Source organism: Buceros rhinoceros, unplaced genomic scaffold (assembly GCF_000710305.1).
Source record: "Buceros rhinoceros silvestris isolate BGI_N320 unplaced genomic scaffold, ASM71030v1 scaffold13079, whole genome shotgun sequence".
Taxonomy (NCBI): Eukaryota; Metazoa; Chordata; class Aves; order Bucerotiformes; family Bucerotidae; genus Buceros; species Buceros rhinoceros.
The window spans coordinates 806-20,483 of record NW_010430992.1 but is presented as its reverse complement, the minus strand read 5'-3'; the positions used below and the strand labels follow the sequence as shown (position 1 = coordinate 20,483).

Sequence of the window (19,678 nt, the reverse complement as noted above, 5' to 3'; positions counted from 1 at the left end):
AAAGAGGGCGACTGCTGTACAGGTATGTGCAAGGCAGCTTGTGTTTGTTTTGTTTTCTCAAATCTTATGTTTTGTTCCTCTGAAGAATAAATACACTGCATACCTTTCTGAGTCTGATGGATGTTCATAACTCCACTGTCAGAGGAACCAGACTAGCCACCCTTCCATCCCCTAATTTAATTCAGTGTACCAGCTTCGAGTTCTTAGCCGGCTAACCTTTCTTGTGGCAAAGAAAAACCCTGTGATCTCTCACTGCTACCATTTTTTTAGAAAATTACTTACGAGTAGAAACAAAGAATTTTAGAAAAATGTTTTTTAAATACTTGGCTTCATTTAATCCATGTACTTTTTGTTGCAAGGATTGAAAATTCCCTTTTAAAGTCCAAATCCTTCTGTATCAATGAGGCCAAGTTTTAGAGGCAGCATTTACCTAGGTTAGTAGGCAGAGACTTTTGACCTTGCTAAGCCTGCCTGCATCTGCGCTCCATATAGTAAACATACAGCCAAATTGCCACTAAATTTGAAATTCACTGTAACTGATGCTAGATTTTCCAGGATCATATCCCCGAATACTTCTCACCTGGCTAAAGACTCACTCTAGGAGATGTGATATGGTCTGTTCTGAAAGAATTGTCCTGTGTAGAAACGCTCTGAGCTGAAATCCTGCATGTATCTGAGACGTTTCCAGCTCATTATTTCTTACTTGTATCTGTTGCATTGTGTCAACCCCAGAAAATGCCTGGTTCTTTTGGCTGTGGTGTTATTTTTTCAGAAGATAAACAGAGGTTATGCTTAGTGAATGGTATTTTTGTGGTGGTTTCTGACCCTTGAAGAGCAAGAGGTGGTTTTGGAAGGATAATGCTGCCAGCTGTGTATTGTGAGGGTGGTACTGGAGGCAGCTAATAGAAGCCCAGTTTCTATGGACTCTCTTATGCAGCATGACGCTTCTGCTGCCTTACAAGTGCAGAGGGAACACTGCCTTGCAGACTTGGGATGACTAGAAGCTCCAGAGCTTCCCTGTTAAAGAAAACCTCTTTTGTGGAGAAACATAAAGAGTTTTTGCTGTTTTTTCCTTCAGGACATAAAATTGAGTGAGTAGAGATGAATAAAGAAGCAGATCGCTACACCTAATTGCCACAGGTCCATATTTAGCTAATGTGACAATGGAAAATCAATCAAAAGCACAAAGGAGTAGATGTACTAAGTAAATTCTGTTCCTATTCAGTAGGTAGGTAGTGTGCTCGACATAGCAGCTGGCTTTAAAGAAGTTAGGATCTTGAATAGAGCTGAAACTTCCTGCCCCAAGGAACTCATGAAGAAGTAGGTCCTAAGTATCAAACGCCTTTCTTTGCAGAGTGTAGTCTGTAGGCTCATCAACATTACTACTGGATGTTTTGGCCAAGACAATGTGCTATGTCACCTATAGAGAAGAGAAGGAATTTTTTCACCTTCAAAAAATAGAATCTTCAATAGTGTGCCCATAACCGCTGCTATTTATCTTGAGCTTTTATTGTGCTGTGCCAGGAGGCTAGCGCTGGACAGCAGAATAGGTTCAGTTACGTGGTGCGCAGCTACAGGGTGGTAGCAGACTATGTGTTTGGATGGCAAGACAGTCTGATGGCTTCCTTGCGTGCTGGGGCGAGACACTGCCCTTCCTTTTACTGTTGCACACTGCTCTCTGCATAACTACTGTGAGGATTTGGAAACTGAGGATCTAGCTGATGCAGAGGTTTGGAATATGCAACTAGAAGATGATACTGTCGTCGTAAGGCTGGGCTTAGCCTAGCAAGACAGTAAGGAGTACACAATCCATTGCATGTCTGTGCTCTGGCAGCTAAGGAAGAGGAGCATGAGGAAATGTAATGCTGTCCTTGGGAAACGTGGGTTTGTGTCCACTGTAGTGTATGCAGCAGATCATTGGTTATCTCATTAATATAGCTGTAATTTTTACTTTGCTGAATGCCTTGGATGGAAATCCCTCTCCCTCTTTTACTATATCCATATAGACCAAGCAGATGTAATTAGAAATAAAAAAGTATTAAAAAATGTCTCATATTATACAAGACATTGCAGGCATCTTAGCAAAAGAGGATGAAAGCAAATCTGAAAATCCTGCTTGTCTCATAAAGTATGTGACCATTCTTTGAAAAGGACTTTGAAAAAGGCCTTCAAGGCTGTAAAAAAAGATGAGTAATCATTACAACAGAAAATGAGCTAGTAAAAACTCATACTAAAATTAAATAGGATTGATTGATAGCTTAAATTTCTCACAAGTGTACTCAGATTCTAAGCATGTTCAAACTTGTTTTTAATTTGTACTAGGAATGTAGAGTGCTTGAGAACATAAATTAACTCTGCCCTGAAGAGAAGCTTTTAAGGCCCGAGAACTACTGCTCTGTGTTTTACACTTGAGAGATTTGCAAGTATAACTATGTTAGGCGTATGGAAGATGTAACTCCTCTACACAGCATGGATTATTCCTGGATTAAACTCTCCTCTCCTCAGGCTACTGGCTGTCTAGTATACCTATACTAGAGTGTTCATGTTGCAAACCATCCCCAGTATGCGTGAAGGCTCTTTCTGGACCACCTTGATGCAAACAGGGCTCTCTCTTTTTTCTCTAGTCTCAGATTTAACCAGAGTTTTTGAGTGCTGAAGCAGAGGGAAGGTTTATACCACTAAGTTCCCTAGCTCTGCTGCTTTGCATTAAGGAATCGTTAATAGAAGGTAGTAGGCATGCATTAAATGGAACTTCCTTAAGGAGAAAATTACATGCTGTTTCCATTCTGTTACACACTACTGCTGATGCCCTGACCTGTAGCTGGGTCTCCAAGACAGAGTTAAAATAAGTATTGAAGAGCATTTTTGCACATCTCTGCAAATGCTTTAAATGGTCAGAATTTACATAATGGAAAAACAGCTTTCACACCCACTTTTGAATACTCGTTACGAGATCTAAAATGGGATTGGTTAAGCTCTTGAAATCACATGGGAGCATTGGTTTTATGTCTGAGTACCAAAGCACAGGCAGAAGCTAAAGAAAAACATGCATCTATTTCCCTGCCATGTGAGAGATCTAAGCCCTGAATGTAAATAATAATTCATGCAAACAGACCTTCCTGCCTGAGCAGGGGACCACTGAAATTACAAGAGCTCCTCATCAGTATAGGTATCTGTCTGTGCAGATGCGTTTTGGAGACACTCCGATAGCTACTATTAACTCGGTAATACTTACCACAGCCTCCCTTACACCTCACTGTGTTGCTTCATAAATATGACAGATCGAGGACTTGAGGCCTAAGGAGACCATGGGCCAGATTTTGAAATGTACCAAGTCGTATAACGTACAATTTGCATTACAGATTAGGAGCTCTGTCTCTGGGCGTCTGGGTGCCCTTGAAGCATCTAACACTTAAGGATTTTAATTCAAGTTCAGACAATACGAAACAGCATTATGAAGCTAGATTTCCCCAATCATAAGCTTGAGTACTCCTTCCTGGTACTTTGGATTACTTGACATTTCTTACGTCGTTGTGTATTTGCTTTTGACTTACTGGTCTGATTATCTGTAATCGGGTCCTTGTAGTACAACAGAAGAAGAGAACAAATTTTCTAATTATTATACCGTAATTGAACAATCAGCTACGTTTTCACTGTTCATGTCTTCATCCAGTGTCTACCAGAGCCAGTGTGAAGACATCTGCAGACTTTTAACAGGCAGTTGTTCAAGCTCTTACTGATAAAAACCAGTAATGGCTGATTAATCTGATTAAAGCAGTGGCTCCAGTGCTCCATCTCCCAGTTCAGTGGGGATGCAATTTTAATTACGGTTCTTTATCACAACAAATATCATTTTAGGCTACCAGTGGTTAGATGTCACCTCTCTTTGATGTGGATTTGTAATGTTTTTATTACAGACTTGCAGACCTGATGGAAGAACATCAAGAAGAGTTAGCAACAATAGAGTCTATTGACTCAGGAGCAGTCTACACTTTAGCTTTGAAAACCCATGTTGGAATGTCTGTGCAAACATTCAGATACTTCGCTGGATGGTGTGATAAAATTCAGGCAAGTGAATACGTAAAGGAAATAATCTCTACACCTTTTTTTTACACAGTACTAAGAAGCAGTGTTATCAAAAGTAATCAAAGAATCAAAAAAAAAAGCAAAATTAGAATTTTCCTAAAATGGGTCTCCCTGGCAATACAGGGAGAGTCTGCTTACAGCTGGAGAATATGGATTTAGATTGTGGCTCTGAGTATCTTAAAGAAATTAGCTGAGGTGAAAACAATTCTTCAGCAGCAGAAAGTCATTGTGGCCATCACGCGAGTAAGTGCAGAGTGTCATGTGCTATGATACATTCTGACCAAGGCTGATGAGTTCTTTTGATGTACAGCAGGTCAACAGAAGTTCCTCAAGTTCCTTTAAGATCCACAATCAAGAATTCCGCTTTTCTTCATCCCTCAGACACTTGCTTTATGTTTGTCCATACTTCAGTTATCTATGCTGTCATTTCATCCAGCTGAAAATCAGGAGTTAACCATGGTATCCATAGTAGGAAATTGTGCAGTAGAAGCATCCCTGCCCCTTTCTCTGATGCAAAAAGTGCTTCTGGTTTTGAAGTCTACTCAGCATCTTTCCAAAACATACTTATATGGCAAATATATTTATAATAAAAGTGATCAAACAGTACCAGAATTTGTGCCTTCTCTGTCTTTTAGGGTGCTACAATTCCAATTAATCAGGCCCGGCCGAACCATAATCTAACATTCACCAAGAAAGAGCCAATAGGGTAAGTATCACTTTTTTCTTCTTAGTGACAGCCTTGACATTCAGAAAAAACATTCAAAAGCTGCCATCAACAATGTAATCTTTCCCTGTTTTTCCCTACCTTAAGTGTCTGTGCAATTGTTATCCCCTGGAATTACCCACTGATGATGCTTGCATGGAAGAGCGCAGCATGCTTGGCGGCAGGCAACACACTCGTACTGAAGCCAGCTCAGGTAAAACCAAAAAGGAAGGTACAGGTGGCTCAGGTCCTCCACTAGTTGTTCAGGCAAAATAATTAAGGCAATCTAGTGGATTTTACCCATTGGTTGACCATGTCATGTGTTTCAAAGTGCATGTACAGTCATACAAATGGCCATAATGATACAAGGTACTGACTGTGATTGTCTTCCATTCTGCTCTGATGCTACACTCATTTTCAAGAATGAGATCTTTTCTGCAAGAAGCCATCGCTTTTAATTTGTCAATAATGTGAGCAAGAAGATGAATATTGTATCAAAATCAAGGTGTATTGAATGTAAAAGATATCATGATGCATTTAATTAAAATAGGAGACCTAATCTAAATGTTTCTACTTAGGTCACACCTCTGACTTCCTTGAAGTTTGCAGAACTTTCAGCTAAAGCTGGATTTCCTAAAGGCGTTATAAATATTCTGCCTGGTTCAGGTAAAACTTCAACTAAGCATTTTTCTGTAAAGAGTATGTCATGCTAAAACTGGTGAACTAACATTTTATCTTTTTGAAGACCTATTACATAAACATATGTATCTTCATAGGTAATAGGCTTGCATCTATGTCATACACTGATTTCACATATTTCCAGGAAAGAATTGGAAAAATCTGTATGTCACCTGACTCTGGCTAGTGGTAAGAGCTTTACCAGTTCACAGAAATAGCATGAACACTGTGAAAAAGAACGTCTAACAGACAAACATGTTTCACTTGATTGTAAAACTTCATTTTTTTTTCTCCTAATCTTAAAATCTCTTGAAAGTATGTAAATGTGACTGTGACACCTAGAGCAAGCTGGTAAGATGCATATTGGTCACTACAGGTAAGTCATGGTCTACATCATGTTACCTGATGTCACCATTTTCCTCTTTCCGCTAAGGAAGTCAAGTGACAAAGTAATTGTGTGGGCAGGCTCTGTTACGAATTAGATTATTCCACCTGCGGTGGAATATCAGGAAGGAAGTACTTCAGTCCAGACAGATGGGGAAATCTGGAAATGCTAATGTGATCCAAGTTAATTGACATTTTTCATAGTCATATGAATAAAGCTGTAAATATGAATAACAATGTGATATTGTACTTGATTGACACATTTGTAGCTCTTTCTGTGTTACAGTGCTGCAGCTGGACTAGTAAAAATTGCCTACGTATGTCCAGTTAATCTGTTTTCCTCACCCCGTTAGGTGGCTTAGTGGGACAGCACTTGTCTGAACATCCAGATGTTCGCAAAGTTGGATTCACTGGTTCAACACCAATTGGTAAACAGATCATGAAGAGGTACTCTTCAAAAGATTCATAAATCAACTCTGCTTAATCTAGTACTGAAGTATCTTATTAGCTATATTGGGCATGTAGCGGTAGTAGAAAAGTGTAACTACATACAGCTGTTGACATTTCTGTAGAGTTCTACTAAGGCACTGTCGGGAAATAGAGGTTTATACAATTTCACTACATCTGAATCAAGGGAAATAATGAAATAAGCCATTGAAAAGTTGTTTTAATATGATTATTCATGTTTTTTACAGTGCAGCCACTAATCTGAAGAAAGTTTCTCTTGAACTTGGTGGTAAATCGCCGTTGATCATATTCAGTGACTGTGAACTTGACAGAGCCGTAAAAACGGTAATGTTTCTTTGAAGCAAAATATATTCAAAGTCTTTATGATACATCCTCACAATATTGCAATATTCTTCTTGACTTTCAAAAAACTGCAGTAGGGAGCCCTTAGAAGAAAAAAAAAATCACGCAATCTTTCAAAAACAGACTCTTTTTATGTGTTACTTTATGCCAGCACGTGCCTCACCAAAAAAGACAGGGATCAGTACTACAAGAAATATACATTAGAAAATATAACAAACCAAAGAAATATAGCTGGAAAGTATTTTCACTAGCCAAGTTAACGCATTAAAACTGGTTTGTCAAAATCTGATTTTTAAAAAGTGCCTAAAAAATAAAAGCCTGAAAGTCAGTTAAAATATACCTGGAGCTCCCTATTGCCTTATAGGTCGTCTTAATTCACCGTTGATTATCATAATTCACCTTCCCAACAAGCCATAATGTGTTTGAAGTTCATAAATAAGATGTGCAGATGAGAAATTTCCACAGATTTAGGGATCTTATTTCCTGCTCAGGTAATCTGATTTATCAAAATGACAGCAGATATGGTTTGCTCACTAAGAAGCAAACAAAGGTCTTCCACGCTGTTGTACCTGCCCAAAGTGCTAATTCTGTGAATTAATCCAGCATGAGCAGGAACTGCTGCCAGTAAGAAACTGTTGTATGCTTTCCCCATTTTTGGATTGTCTTTTGGCAGGACAAAGGTCTAAGTGACTGTACAGTGAAGCATATGTGGAAAATCACAAAATCCGAAAATTCGCAGTCAGCACACTGCTTGGTCCCACCACTGTTCTCAGCTGTAGAAGTGAGAGGGTGATGCAGAGGCCGGCCTGAGCTCTACCTGGCATTGATGGCTTTAAATGATTGTGAAACAATGCTTTTTTGCCAAACACTTGCCACTAGCACATGATCCCATTCATATCTATTAAAGCCAGGACCCCAGGCCTTTGCAGCGGTCAGAAAGCCACTTTTTAAGAATCTTATTTTTCCTGCTCTTCCTTCCCCCACCTTCCTAGTCCCCTGCAAAAACAATGGCAGGTATCAGTTCTGGATAAAAAAGGGAACAAACTGTGTGGGGTGTGAATTCACACTCTTGAAATAGGAGGCTCTCTGTGGATCAGAGTTAGGTAACGTTCACGCTGCTACAGGCGACTTTCCACACGAGAAGTATGGCTCAGTGGATTAGCACAGTTTTGTAGTCACTGGACTTGCTGCCAGCCGCCTTCTCTGTGATGCTGTGGCAAGTGTTTCTCTGGAACGCTGATGGAAATGGAAAGAGCAGTGCTGATGGGTTCATCTTGAGCCATTTGTCTCCATGGAAGTGTGCTTGCCAGTTGTAAGATTGGTCTGCTTGTTGCATCAGTGGTGTTCCTTTACATAAAGCATTAAGCATTGAGGATCACAAACACAGAATGCAACCTAAGGGAACAGAATGAAGGGGAGACTGAACAAAAGGATGCAGATAAATATTAATGGGTTTTTTTTTTCCCCCGATCAGGGTATGGGAGCAGTATATTTCAACAAAGGAGAAAACTGCATTGCAGCTGGCAGGCTGTTTGTGGAAGAATCAATCCATGATGAATTTGTTAGAAAAGTGGTAAGATATTCCAGGACTAAAGTTTAAGCAGATACTTTTCTATGGCACAAAGATCCACTGTTTTTACAGACACTTGCATTTCTTATTTTCAGTTAATTTCTCACTATTGCTTGATAGGCAATGCTGCTTCTCAGGAACCTCTTAACAGGTTAAAAGGAAGGCACTGAAGGGAGATACTTTGATCAGTAATGCACAGATAAGTGACATTGAAATATAGATACTGTACCTTCAGTGGTATTTCATATTTGACTAGGAAGGTAAGATTAAAAAAAATTACTGAAATTAGGTCAGTGTGATTGAAGACTGCTGTGAATTTTTTTTAAAAACGCACATTGGAAGTATAGCTAGAATAATGCAAAAGTGATTGTTAAAAACCCAGTACTCACCACACTGTATCACTGGAGAATTCCTTTATTTAGATCAAGAACAGGAAGTCACTGACGTAACTCATTTACCGCTAACATGTCTATCTTAATAGCAGAAGAGAACAACTTCATGAAAACAGCATCAAAAAGTTTCAGAAGTAACCAGTGATTATCAAACATAAAACAAAGCTTCATTTTAGACAGGGAGGTGCAATCCACCTTCTAAGAAACCAGCCCTTTCTTAGAGCCTGACTTCATAGCACAAAAAATCAAAGCATACCCAATCACTGTTCATTATAATAACTATTTTCTGTGCTATGTAACTTTATTTTAATTGGGTTACCCATAGGTGGAAGAAATAAAGAAGATGAAAATTGGTGACCCACTTGATAGATCTACAGATCATGGTCCACAAAATCACAAGGCGCATTTGGAAAAACTGCTGCAGTATTGTGAAACTGGAGTAAAAGAAGGAGCCACTCTAGTGTATGGAGGAAGACAAGTACGTAGACCAGGTAAAGTACTGTTTGGAGGTATTCGGAACAGTTACACTTCAAACAAAAGCCATCATGATTGCCTCTGCTGCATTATGTGAAGTAGCAGGGTCACGGGAACCGTACCGGGTAAGCCCAGGATACCGCTTGAGAACAGGGCTTTCAGCTCTCCTGTTAAGAGAAGCTGTGCAACTGAAGCGTAACATGTGAAACTGAGTCAGAATCTTGTCTGCATGAGAACTTATTGCTCATTTATTCCTGTTGTTTGTGAGGCATTGAGGCTCAAGAGCCAAAAGTATAATTATATCCATTTAGAACACTCTAATGCTAAAGCTGACTGAGGAAACTACCGGCAGAGTTTGCGTTGGGTAGTATTATCCAACGCCTTTTCTGCTGTATAGACCATATGGATGCTAAGTTCAGTGCAGGGCAGGCATGAAAGCAACGTTTTCTCAGAGACATCTGTGCTTTATCTATAGTGAAGAAACATTTGCCTCAGAGTTTTAAAACATAATAATTGCATCCCTAAATAAAACGGAAGTGGAGATTCGTAACTATACAAAATCAGTGCAACAAAACTAAATGTGATGCTAAGCTTATGGAAGGGGATGGCATTTATGTAAAACCTCTGAAGTTGATTTTACCCACTCAGACTGGAATATGCTCTCACCAAGGTGTAGACAACCAGGATTGCTTGTGTATAACACCAAGACAGTTCTTGATTGGCAATGATGAGGTAGCTTTTGGACAGGTCTTTACACCCTTCAGAAATGAACAGTCATTATGAGGCAGTCCTTTGCCTCAAAATTTTCTGTACTTCAGCATCCAAAAATCTTGCTGCCCATTGCACATTTTTCCTTCTTTGCAATATGCAAATCTTCACAGTCTGTCTTCTTGTTGGGTAGCAAGGACAGCAGCCTCTGCAGTGTCCTGTAACTTTGTCTTCCTACTGTCAGAGTGCAGGGTCTTCTCCTAAGGAGTCACCTGGGCTGTGGCATGCAGACCTTCTGGCCTGACGGGGAACAGCACTTGTTTTTGATCAACACAGACCATTCTTTCAACCTTTTTTATGCTGTTTCTCTGGTGCTTACACACACGCATCTTCATTCATACTTCATTCATATCAATCTTGGTATTTTCTGTTTCAAGTCGCAATGTATGGAAAAGAGACAAAGTATGGAAGAGAGACGGCCTGGACGGTACAAACCATGAAGCATTTTCGCCATGTTCAAATAATGCTCTGTCCTCTGTTTAGGTTTCTTCATGGAACCCACTGTTTTCACAGATGTTGAAGACCATATGTATATTGCCCAGGAAGAGTCTTTTGGTCCTGTGATGGTGATTTCTAAATTTAAAAATGGGTATGTTCTCCTCTGGTTACCATTAGGAACTTTCTCATTTTCACTTTTAAGTGTGAAAATGATAGTATACGTAGTATGACTTTTTAAATCTTGTAAGGTCAGACCGAACCCTGAACTGCTCTTCCAGCTAAATTCTGGGAAAATACCCTTTTTAGTCAGGGGTCTCTTCTCTGTGTTGATATAGAACTAATATTATTAGCAGCGTGCAACAGGATAGAGTGCAACCATAAGTGGGTGTTCTTAAATAAGACTGTTCCAGTCTTACTTAAATGTTTCAGTGAAACATTTTTACTGAAGTTGATGTGGTAATTGTAACAGCTTGATCAAATGACAAAATGTAAATTTTTTTCCAGTGGAATCACTTACTTTTCTCTTTGTCACAAAAGACTGCATGGTGAACAAAAGGCTGCAGTGTTGTGCGTTGTGTAACACTGGCACATCAGTGTCGCAGATGAAAATCCCTCTGTTTATTTTGTAGTCTGCCAGTTTTAATAGCTTTCATTCCAAATAGTAAGAATTATTTTACACAGATGATATTAAAACCCTGTGTAGAAATTTTGTGTAACCATTTCCACCAGGTTTAACTTCCTGCAGTTTGATAACACAGTTAAGAACTAGCCACATAGATAACCCTTATACATAACACATCTATAAATTTTGTGTGGTGATAAGGGACTGTAACAAGGTTTTGAAAGTCTTAAATTATTATGGATTTTTGAAAGTATATTGGAGATGAGATGCAAATAGAAAACAGCACTCTGGACATGGCCTGAAAACTTGTGTCTCGATGTAAGTCTAAATTTCAGCATTTATTCTCTGTTAACTTGTAAAGCAGGCCAAAATTTCAGCAAACTGATTCATAATCGGCTGCCAAGCTCTGCTTTACAAGTATTTTTGCATTGCTCTAACCCCCAAGTTGTACTGTTACTGAGCAAAGCTGGTATGCGTACCACAACTCTTCCTTTGACATTTCTTAGTGTAGATCTCAACCGTTGATTCGTAATTACAAGCTTTACGTGTTTGAAGCAAGGATATGAATTTCCATAAATCTGTTAGATTGACACGCAGATTAGTCCTTGGTAAATTGTCTTTTAAAAAGCTAACTGGAAAAGAAAGAGCATGGCGAAAGGTGCTTCAGTGACATTGAAGGGGGACGGTTGTTTATTTTACCCATTTGCAATAAAATCACTTCTTTCCCCCACAGGGATGTCGATGGAGTGCTGCGTCGGGCAAATACCACAGAATACGGCTTAGCTTCAGGAGTTTTCACAAAAGACATAAGCAAAGCTCTCTACATCAGTGAAAAGCTTGAAGCTGGAACAGTTTTCATTAATACGTATAACAAAACCGATGTAGCAGCACCATTTGGTGGATTTAAGCAGTCTGGCTTTGGGAAAGATTTAGGTAAGTTGTTCCCTCCATCCGTCATTTCTCATCTGTCCAAATGAATGAAAAAAACCTCCTTACCCATGTACAGTGTTACCTGGTAAAACATGAGCTATGGAGGCATTTCCTGCATGTCCTACCTTCCTCCAACTACATTAATTTAGTTCCTCTCCCATCCCTACAATATTCCCCCCTCAATACCTGCAGTTCAGCCCTTCCTGTACTTTTAGTAAGTAATGCTACAGCACACAGACTACTCCAACTCCTCTCAGAGCAGTCAAAGTACAGCTTGTCCGGAGATCCATACAGGCTACAAAATGTTGTCAAGCAGGAAAGGTATCAGTCAAAATCTTCCTTCCTTTCTGTCAGAAAGAGTGCTTGTTAAAACGACGCAGGGGGCTTAGACACAATCAGCCACACGAACCAATATGATATCAACTGGTGTCCGATTTATTCCCAGATAGCTCTATTTTTATACCATAGCTAATTCATTAGTAAACACCATTACATCATATCTAAACATTATGATTTGTCACTGGTTAAAAAAGTTAATTCATTAGTAATTGGTTACATCATTTTTTGGCAGCACGATTCATTACTTGTCATTAATTATGTATTAGGTTAACACAAAGCCCCCTCTTTAATTACCTCACCTAGAAGACTTGTTCAAAACACCTGCACAAAAATAATAAGCCATTTGACCTTGGCTCAGAGTTCTCACTTCTCAGCAGTTTTTTAAACAAAGATCCTTGCTAATTAAAGTTTTGATAGCTGAGCTGCAGAGCTCTGGTAAGTAATTTCGAACAGAGAGCTTTGTAAAACTGCACTTTTGCTACCTGAGAGCCAAGGTTCTGTTAGCTACTAAAGCAGACTTTTAAAAGCAGACTTTAAGTGAACTTTAGAATTACAGTTTTGCTAACTCAAAATAAGATTCTGGATTGCCCCAAATATGTCCATTTTCTTGAAGAAATCCCACAAATGCTAATTTAAGTTTCTCCTGTAAACTTAAAACAGCATGGAAAACTTTTCTATGTCTTAAAATGTCATCAAATTTAGCCACAAAGATGCATTTAAAGAAAAATTCTTTTCAAGACTAGTTTTAAGAAGCAGTGAAGTCTAGTCTGTCAAAGAAACTACAAATCTGGACAGATCAAGCCTTGTAGCAAAGAAAAATGGAAGAAAAAAATTCAGTAACACAATACATTTTTGTCTTTGGTATCTCTAGCAAGAACCAGGCATTTCCTGAAAACAAAATGAGTAATAGCATCGGAAAAAAAGGTTACCAATTTTTACACAGCTTCTTCACCTAGAAACTTAAACATGGGTAACTAGAGTTTGTTAATTCAACCACGAGCCCCCAGTGGCCATCCAGGGACTGCTGCTGCTTCAGTTCCACTCAGGTGGATGCTTGCTAAATTCCAGCTCCTTTTTCTTTCCACATCTGTTGGGTTTGACCCGTTCTTGTCAAAGTTCTGTAAATCTCAGTGGGATGGTAAGTTGATTAATTTCCATTGTTCCTTGAGGACTCAAATATTGACTAAAGCATTTTAAATTTCTTAATAATACAGTTACAGCCTCTGACAACATCCTCTCATTTAGCCGCTATTCTGACTGGTGAATATTGTGCTTGTACAGGTGAAGAAGCTCTTCACGAGTATCTCAGAACCAAGGCTATCACTGTGGAATACTAAAGTAACAGCCTCATTCGGAAAGTAAACTTTCAGCGAAGTTTGAATCGTAGACTCCATGAAGCACTTAATACCATGGCCAGGATATGCTGTCGGCAGTGCTGCAAAAAAACACAACCCAAAACACCTGTTCCATGGATAAGTTTCTTTAAATTCGGTTCAGAGAGGAGCATTCAGACGTTAACCTGAAGTTATCTGAATTATGCAAGAGCAGTTGTTAGCACAATCCCACCTCCCTCCCCTCTAAAAAAACTTTAAGTACACAGTTTATTTTTTTTAATTGAAGAAAGTTCTCACAAGCCCACTTATTTGTGTGAACATAATATTTACATGATCATTTTAAATACTTAGTCATTAGGCTTCTCTTAGAGTGGAACTAAAATATACTGATAACGCCATTTTTGCTATAAACCAGTTCCACGTTTTACAGTAGCAATTAAACGTCCTGCTCTGGTGGTTCTTCAGCAGTACAGAAAACCTTTGTGCCATAAGACGTCAATCAATGCAAGAAAGTGCACTTACTGTGATCTTTGTATAGTACATACAGAGTTCAACATTGGTGTTAAACTATGCACATTGAGCTAAAGTTACTGAAAATATTTTCTATCTTTTTGTTGATACGGAATGTGTGATCTGCCTGCAGTTTGAATGGTGGTTACACTGACAGATTAAAATCACTTTTTGTGTCTGTGCGCATGGCCTGTTACCACTGATTTACAAAGCGTGATTTTTACTTAGTACTTTTTTTTTAAATCTATGGGAAAATCCCTGTAAAATGACCAAGTTAAGGTGTTGGTTTTCAAACTTTACTTCAGCTGGAAGGAAATTTTCCATAGATTGAGACCTTATCTAACAAACGAAGCCTACTTCAGACTACTCTTCTTAGACTGCAACTCCACCCGAAGCTTAATAGGATCTGTGGGCTCCCATTCTTTGATTCCCATCCTTCCCCTCTGCCAAAGTGTTTTGTGATTTAATCAGTTACTCCCAGTAAATCATGCCCCCATTCTATTTTTAAGAAGCTGCATTGTGAAAGACCAGAATCTTTGTTATTTCCTGTAACAAATATTATTGAAATGGATATTAAAATTATAGCTTTAAGTGCAGGATTCAGAATAAATTCTGTAAATTGCAGGTTTCATGTCATGACATTAAGTTTAATATTTGAGCAAATAAAATACTGAATATTTTACCTTAATAATGTAGAAAACTCAAAGTTTCTTTTAAGAAACATAAATTATGACACCCAGGAGCATGACAGATATTTCTGAAATGCAAACCAATCTGTGAAGGAAATACAACTGTCCGATCAGTCTGAGGTACGTATGAATAAGACATACTTTCACCCATTTTGGTTCACAGTTGTTTCAAGCTAACCTAAGTTACAGGCCAGCTGAAAATTCACCTTTTTATACTTCTGGCAGGGACAGTCACTAACAAAATGGAGAGGACACAAACACGGCAGGGAAAGCAGATTATAAGTGTGGCATAAAGGAATTGTACCACCACAGAGGCAGATTTGACGGTGTAAGTACTGAGGATATCCGCCCTACAGCCCCAAACGTTCCAGAAATGAGCTAGTAACCTACCCGTAACGATACGGAGCTCAGTGCAGGCACAGAGGGTAAATAACCCTTCGCTGAATTCTCTCTCAGGTCATGGCTGTCCTTACCCTTACTGAGGCCAGCTCACCTTGAAATGACCTCAGCCACTGCTTTAGCGTTCAGCAGTTATTGTCATGAATGCAATGTAGACATACCTTCACCTTACAGTATAAGGTAACGTTTAATATTGAAGAAATTGTACATAACACTTCACAGGACATGGAATATAAGAAACCAAAGCTTATTTCCTAGTTAACACTTTCCTGCCCTTGAAGCAAAAACTTCTAGCACACTACAAAAATCATTCTTCAACAAAGCAACAGAACAAAAATTTTAACTCGTTTGAATGCCACAAGTTCTAGCTGCTTTCTTAGTCTAACCTACTGTGAGGTTCATTTCCATGTTGTTTGATGAATAAAACAGTACTTAATTCTTCAGAAATCCAGCCCGCCTTAGTCATGAGTGGATCCTGAATTCTCCACTATGTAAACTACAGCATTTCACATGATCCTGAGGGATGCTACATTGGGAAACAAGGTATTTTTAAGGAACAAGTCTTAAAATAAGAGAACACAATTTGGGGGTTTTTTGGTTGTGGGGTGTTATTTTTTTTTTTTTTTTTACATAAAATAATACGGATTTACTCAATTCACTTTGCTGTCCAAAATTTCTATTTTGCCCTTTTCTCCCTTTTGTTTAGGAAACTTAATGTTGTCTATAGTCACTTCATCAGTTACACAGTCATCTTCAGATTCTGAGTCATCTTGTGAAGTTAGTATCTCTTCATCTGTATCAGAATCGCTCAGTTCAACTACAGCCACATTCTGGAAAAAGAGACTTCAGTTAACACTATACCACTTTTATCCCTTGAGTAAAACATAAAGCAAACATATGAAACAGCTTATTACCATAAGAAAACCACAACCACAATTAAGAGAGACTTTTGGATTCTCTTAGGATTATAACAAATACCATGAACAGATTCCTAAATATTTAAATTGTAATTTATATTGCCCTATAGCAAATATAAGGCCATTTTTATATCATTATCAAAGAAAGAAATGAGCCAATAGCAACTCAAGATAGTCTAAATCAGGTATTTAAACTGATGAGCAGGAGGCATCAAAACTGAAATTTTCAGTAAAGAGTTCAAATGAAACCATTTAGTATACAAGGAGTCATGATATATATCTATTAACATGTTTTTTAATATATTAATATAGTTCATATCTTATAATCTAGCACTATGTAACTTATAGCACTTATAAACTGGCACTACAGCTACTGCAAAATACCAAGTAGTTTAAAACCATCAGAATATTTTTTCAAGCAAAAAGTGATCATACATTTCCATATGCAGAGCAATGATTTTTGAGGTCTGTTGAGGTCTGAAAACATCTGTCTTAAACTGATAATTCTCACCTCAAAAACTTCCTGTATGATGTAAAGCAAAATACAGGAATTTGAGATGCAAATAACTCTCTTCAGTGCTTTGCGCATAGCATTACGCTATTAATCACGAGGTCTCCTGGCTTATTGTAAAGCCAAGGCACTTGTCAGACATGGTCACATGAAAAATCTTTTAAAAGTCCTGTCCAAGATACCCACTCCAATTCACCATATTAAAACAAACCATTTTCACAATACATTTTGATTTCTCTGTTTATTTGGAATTCATCATCGTATACCAGCACTGGACAACCTATTCCACGTAGGCTGGACACAACCTACCAGAACTCTGAATGCAACCAATAAATTGTTCTGACAGCTCACACACCAAACCCCAGGCTGCCTTATTTCTGCCTTTTATCTTGTGGGTCTGCAGGACAGAAGGCACTTCTCTGGGACAGGCACATATCACATCACCTTTACATTAAAGTTTTCTTACATGACTATGCGGCTGCAGCACTTCAGTTAAAAACAGAAAGAAATTATTGACGTCAATGTAAATAAATAGACATACCAGCCATAAAGGATCACAACATTGACAAGTTTTCTAAACCCAAGACCTATAGCCAGTCCTAAAAACACCTGCAAAACACCAGCAAACAAGCTGGAAGCCAGTTTTTATTCTTACATGAAAACCTTCTGTTAGGCCTCTCACACCTTACACTGTCCAGTTTCTCAACCAACCTAACCGTGAGACATTTAGAATTCACTCTGTGACTTACTTTTGATTCAGAGCTGCTGATTCAAAAGTACTGTCTTATTCTGGCTTTAAACTACTTCATCCCTAGTCATTAAATTCTGCAAGTACGAAAACCAAGTAGTAAGTTTTAACCAAATAAGTACTTCTATTACATCTGTGTTTTGAATTTGCAGATCACAGACTAAAATGGTAAAGACTTAGCCTTATCTTTCAAATCAGCTCATTCTAAGACCAGAGAATTATTTTAATCACATCTAAATTTAGTTTATAAAATAAAATAGTAAGTATTTACCATTTCTATAACTTTTTCTGTTGCACCATCTAGATTTTCAATGTCAAACTGATCAGCTGATGCTGTTGCCATTTTTCTTCTTAGCTCGTCATTTGCATGGGCCATTTGTGGTAAAAAGCTCTGTACTCGGTCCAAAACTAAAAAAGAAATAATTATCACATTCATATATACAAACAGCTGCACGTTAATGTATACATTTATACCTTAGAAATCTGAGCACTTCAACAGATTCCATTTCAACTGTAATCTCTGGCTGTCTACCATATTTAAGATGTTTTAACAGGATTTATTACAGTATTTAATTTCCCAAGACAAACAGCAAAAAGGTATCAAACCTATTGGTCAGCAAGCGGTGAGGGAAGAAATCACTTCCAACAATTCCTTTCGGATTCTTAAAGCAAAATGTCACTACTTTACAGAAAACTTGTTTGTAAATTCCAGGTTTTTAAATACATAGAGAGCCGTCTTGAGAAAGTCCCACAACAGCATTATCTCCTCCTTTCCTCCCTATTAAAGTATAGGCTGAGGGTCTTAAAGGTGATGGAAAAATTAGATGTAGCACAGATGACACAGCTGTCATGCTACACTAAAGAAAGTTCAATATAATTATCAAAAGGGGCTCTGAAATGAAGATGGTGGGAGAGACAGAGATGCTCTAGGTTGCAGTACCTAGTAGTAGCAGTACTTAACCCTCTACAGAAACATCCCTCTAAGCTCAGTGGGACTCCCCAACAATTTTAAGATCATCAGTGTCATTAGGAGAATTGCACCCATTTCCCTTCCACAGAGAAGGAGAGTACCTGAATATCTTCACCTGCCTCCAGAGTTACTTCAAAGAATCTTTGCTCCACACATGCAGATGAGCCAATCACTAGTGCTCCGTGAATTAAGTGGTACTATTCCAAGTGAGCTCCACAGAAATCTAACGAATAGTCTACCTTTGAAACACTGTCATCTTTGTAGAGACTTCTATCCAAGGAAGAACCTGATATAGCAATGTTTCTTCTATTACTTTTTAAATCCCAGCTCAATCACAAAATAAAAATACAGTAATTTGACAGGAGTCCATTTCAAATTAAATGCTTTTATACACCAAGTATTTTATACTGAGAAATTACTTCTGAAAAGAGGCAAACATAGATCAGCAAAAAAGCAATTTTTACACTATGTCCTCCTAGGCAGGGAGTTACACTGAAGAGAATGTTAGCTTTGACTAAGAAAGAAGGAATATAGCTTGATTAAAGAAAAATAGTTTTCTTAATGCATTCAAATCAGTGTTATGAATGACTATAGTTTTATGATCTGGCTTAATAATTTTGCCAGCAGGTTAATTAAAAATAAAGTTCTGAAAGTGATCTAGGCAAGTTGCATCAGTTTGAAAGTAGCTGACTAAATGATGACGAAAGGCACAACCTGGTGAACTCATGGCATGGAGAGTGGGGAGATTCCTGGAAGGAGAACTAAGTCCCTAAAATTACAGCTGTTAATGCCTAGCATCACCGGAGCACCAGTTACATGATTAACCTGTGGGACATGCAGCTGCAACGGAGGACCTTGCACCAGCACAAACAGAACACAGGGGTTTCTCCCTTTACTCGCACAGGAAAAGCACTGAAGTTATGTCAAAGGTGTTGCCTACAACTTGACACTTTTCCAATAACAAAGTCCTACTAACCATTACTCCTTGGCATCCGAACTGTCTGTAAAGTTGTGGCCTTCTTGCTGGTACATTTTGAAGTAATCAATAAAGTTTCTTCCAGCCCTGGAAACAAACAAGTATTTGTTTACCTGTGTCAACAGCAAATGCCACATTTTAACTGTGAGGCTCTCTTCTTGCTGCTACCTTTCCAGCTTTCTACAGTAAGACTAAGCATGAGGATTCAACTGTCTCTGCCCCTGGAAATTCCAGACGGCTTTCCTGCAAGCACTGTTTCTTAATGTCTGTTTGAAGTGGTCATCTCAGTACTTCTGTACGTAATAGGTAGTGAATGTCTGTAACTTGCTACCGTAAGAGGCTGTGAAAGCAGACAAGCCAGCAGTTTCAACGTGGAATTTGACAAATTCAGGGCAGCAGAGTCATAATCAGATAGTAAAAGGACTAAGCA

General features: G+C 38.5%; 2 protein-coding genes across 2 annotated transcripts in view; one reads left to right on the top strand and one right to left on the bottom strand.

The window, feature by feature from the left end:
- The window catches only part of ALDH1L2 (aldehyde dehydrogenase 1 family, member L2), a gene marked incomplete at its 5' end in the record, with an annotated part of 32,052 nt that extends 18,364 nt beyond the window's left edge, over positions 1–13,688 (top strand). Inside the window, 12 exons of the mRNA XM_010143255.1 lie at positions 1–22; positions 3,918–4,068; positions 4,722–4,792; positions 4,898–5,003; positions 5,368–5,455; positions 6,205–6,298; positions 6,547–6,643; positions 8,136–8,234; positions 8,949–9,114; positions 10,349–10,454; positions 11,659–11,858; positions 13,476–13,688. Coding sequence (XP_010141557.1) covers positions 1–22; positions 3,918–4,068; positions 4,722–4,792; positions 4,898–5,003; positions 5,368–5,455; positions 6,205–6,298; positions 6,547–6,643; positions 8,136–8,234; positions 8,949–9,114; positions 10,349–10,454; positions 11,659–11,858; positions 13,476–13,531 — 1,256 coding nt within the window. The remainder of the gene's footprint in view (positions 23–3,917; positions 4,069–4,721; positions 4,793–4,897; positions 5,004–5,367; positions 5,456–6,204; positions 6,299–6,546; positions 6,644–8,135; positions 8,235–8,948; positions 9,115–10,348; positions 10,455–11,658; positions 11,859–13,475) is intronic.
- Positions 13,689–15,756: 2,068 nt separating this feature from the next.
- LOC104499708 (chromosome unknown open reading frame, human C12orf45) lies at positions 15,757–19,335 on the bottom strand (the record flags this gene model as incomplete). The annotated part of the gene is made up of 3 exons (XM_010143254.1): positions 15,757–15,956; positions 17,574–17,710; positions 19,249–19,335. Coding segments are annotated over 3 exons (404 nt in total), but the record flags the coding sequence as incomplete, so codon positions are not given.
- Between the last annotated feature and the right edge of the window lie 343 nt (positions 19,336–19,678).